At 36.7% G+C, this 1,454-nt stretch overlaps 1 protein-coding gene across 4 annotated transcripts in view; it reads right to left on the reverse strand.

Moving 5' to 3' along the window:
• The window catches only part of elavl2 (ELAV like neuron-specific RNA binding protein 2), a 34,285-nt gene that overhangs the window by 11,259 nt on the left and 21,572 nt on the right, over positions 1 to 1,454 (reverse strand). For 3 of the 4 annotated variants that reach the window (XM_016543524.1, XM_016543522.1, XM_016543525.1), the window contains one exon: positions 688 to 931. In XM_016543524.1, coding sequence (XP_016399010.1) covers positions 688 to 931 — 244 coding nt within the window. The remainder of the gene's footprint in view (positions 1 to 687; positions 932 to 1,454) is intronic. The other variant, XM_016543523.1, reaches the window with a different exon arrangement.

The following is a 1,454-nucleotide window of genomic DNA, read 5'->3' on the forward strand; positions in this document are numbered from 1 at the left end:
AAGAAAGAAAGAAAGAAAGAAAGAAAGAAAAAGAAAGAAAGGAGATGCGAGTTGGTTGATTCAGTAAATTAGTTCAGGTCAGGATAATCATATTTTCTGTCTACACCTGTTAATGTTAGCCTACGTTGACTGGCATTGGAAAGTCAATTTAGGGGGCAAATATTGTCCTTTAATGGAAAAGGTGCAGTCTAAGTGGAAGAGTAGGCCTAAGCAGAAATGCCTCAGGGGGTACTCCACTCTAAAAAGTCTGGGAACCACTGATGTAGAACATTCTGTCCTGTGCAACAAGTGATTTATTTTATATTTTCAGGTACAGCGGTTAGTTTGAAATAAAAGTTTGTTTAACAGTGGAAATTGAGTCTCACATTATTTAAACATTATTCAAAACATTAATGGTGAACATTTTCGACTTTATAAAATGATTCTCTCAAGTCTTGGCGATTGGCCCATATTAAACAATAAACAAAGTAAGACATCTTTTTCTTATACATAGTTTAGTAGCCTACTATTCTTTTTGGCAGAATTGATCATTAATCAACTTAATTATTTCCTGGATTTTGTATCACCATAGTCCCTAAATGTATGTACATGCAGGAAATGGGATTCAAATCGAAAACATTTCCCCCCATTTTGTGTCCCCCCCACTTCTCAAACCAAAGTTACACCCTTGGAGACAGCCATGAATACCAGTGATTTTGTCCCGCACAAGTTTGCAGGACTCAATCTCTCCGATGCTGCCGAACAGACTCTTGAGCTCCTCCTGCGTCATGTTCTGTGGCAGGTAGTTCACGATCAGGTTGGTTTTACTGTCCTCAGTACCGTTGGGCATCTCCACAGGTGACGTGCAGTTGTTAGAGACGCTGTTGGGACCGTTGTTGGAGGTACAGCTCGGCCCATTGGACAGCTGCGTCTCCATGGCAGCGATCACCTGCTATAGATGCAAACACACAGTAAGTGAAAAAACAGGAACACTTCAGATTATTTAAAATGTAGAATATAGTCATGTGTGACCCTGGACCACAAAACCAGTCATAAGGGTACATTTTTGGAATTTGTGATTTATACATTACCTGAAAGCTGAATAAATAATCTTTCCATTGATGTGTGGTTTGTTAGGATAGGACAATATTTGGCCGAGATACAACTATTTGAAAATCTGGAATCTGAGGGTGCAAAAAAAAATCTAAATATTGAGAAAATCATCTTTAAAATTGTCCAAATGAAGTTCTTAGCAATGCATATTACTAATCAAAAATTAAGTTTTAATATATTTACAGTAGGAAATTTAAAATTTTTCATGGAACATGATCTTACTTAATATCCTAATGATTTTTGGCATAAAAGAAAAATCTATAATTTTGACCCAAACAATGTATTGTTGGCTATTGCTACAAATATAACTGTGCTACTTATGACTGCTTTTGTGCTCCAGGGTCACATATATCTTACAGTAA

Source organism: Sinocyclocheilus rhinocerous, unplaced genomic scaffold, assembly GCF_001515625.1.
Source record: "Sinocyclocheilus rhinocerous isolate Xijiao unplaced genomic scaffold, SAMN03320098_v1.1 scaffold909, whole genome shotgun sequence".
Taxonomy (NCBI): Eukaryota; Metazoa; Chordata; class Actinopteri; order Cypriniformes; family Cyprinidae; genus Sinocyclocheilus; species Sinocyclocheilus rhinocerous.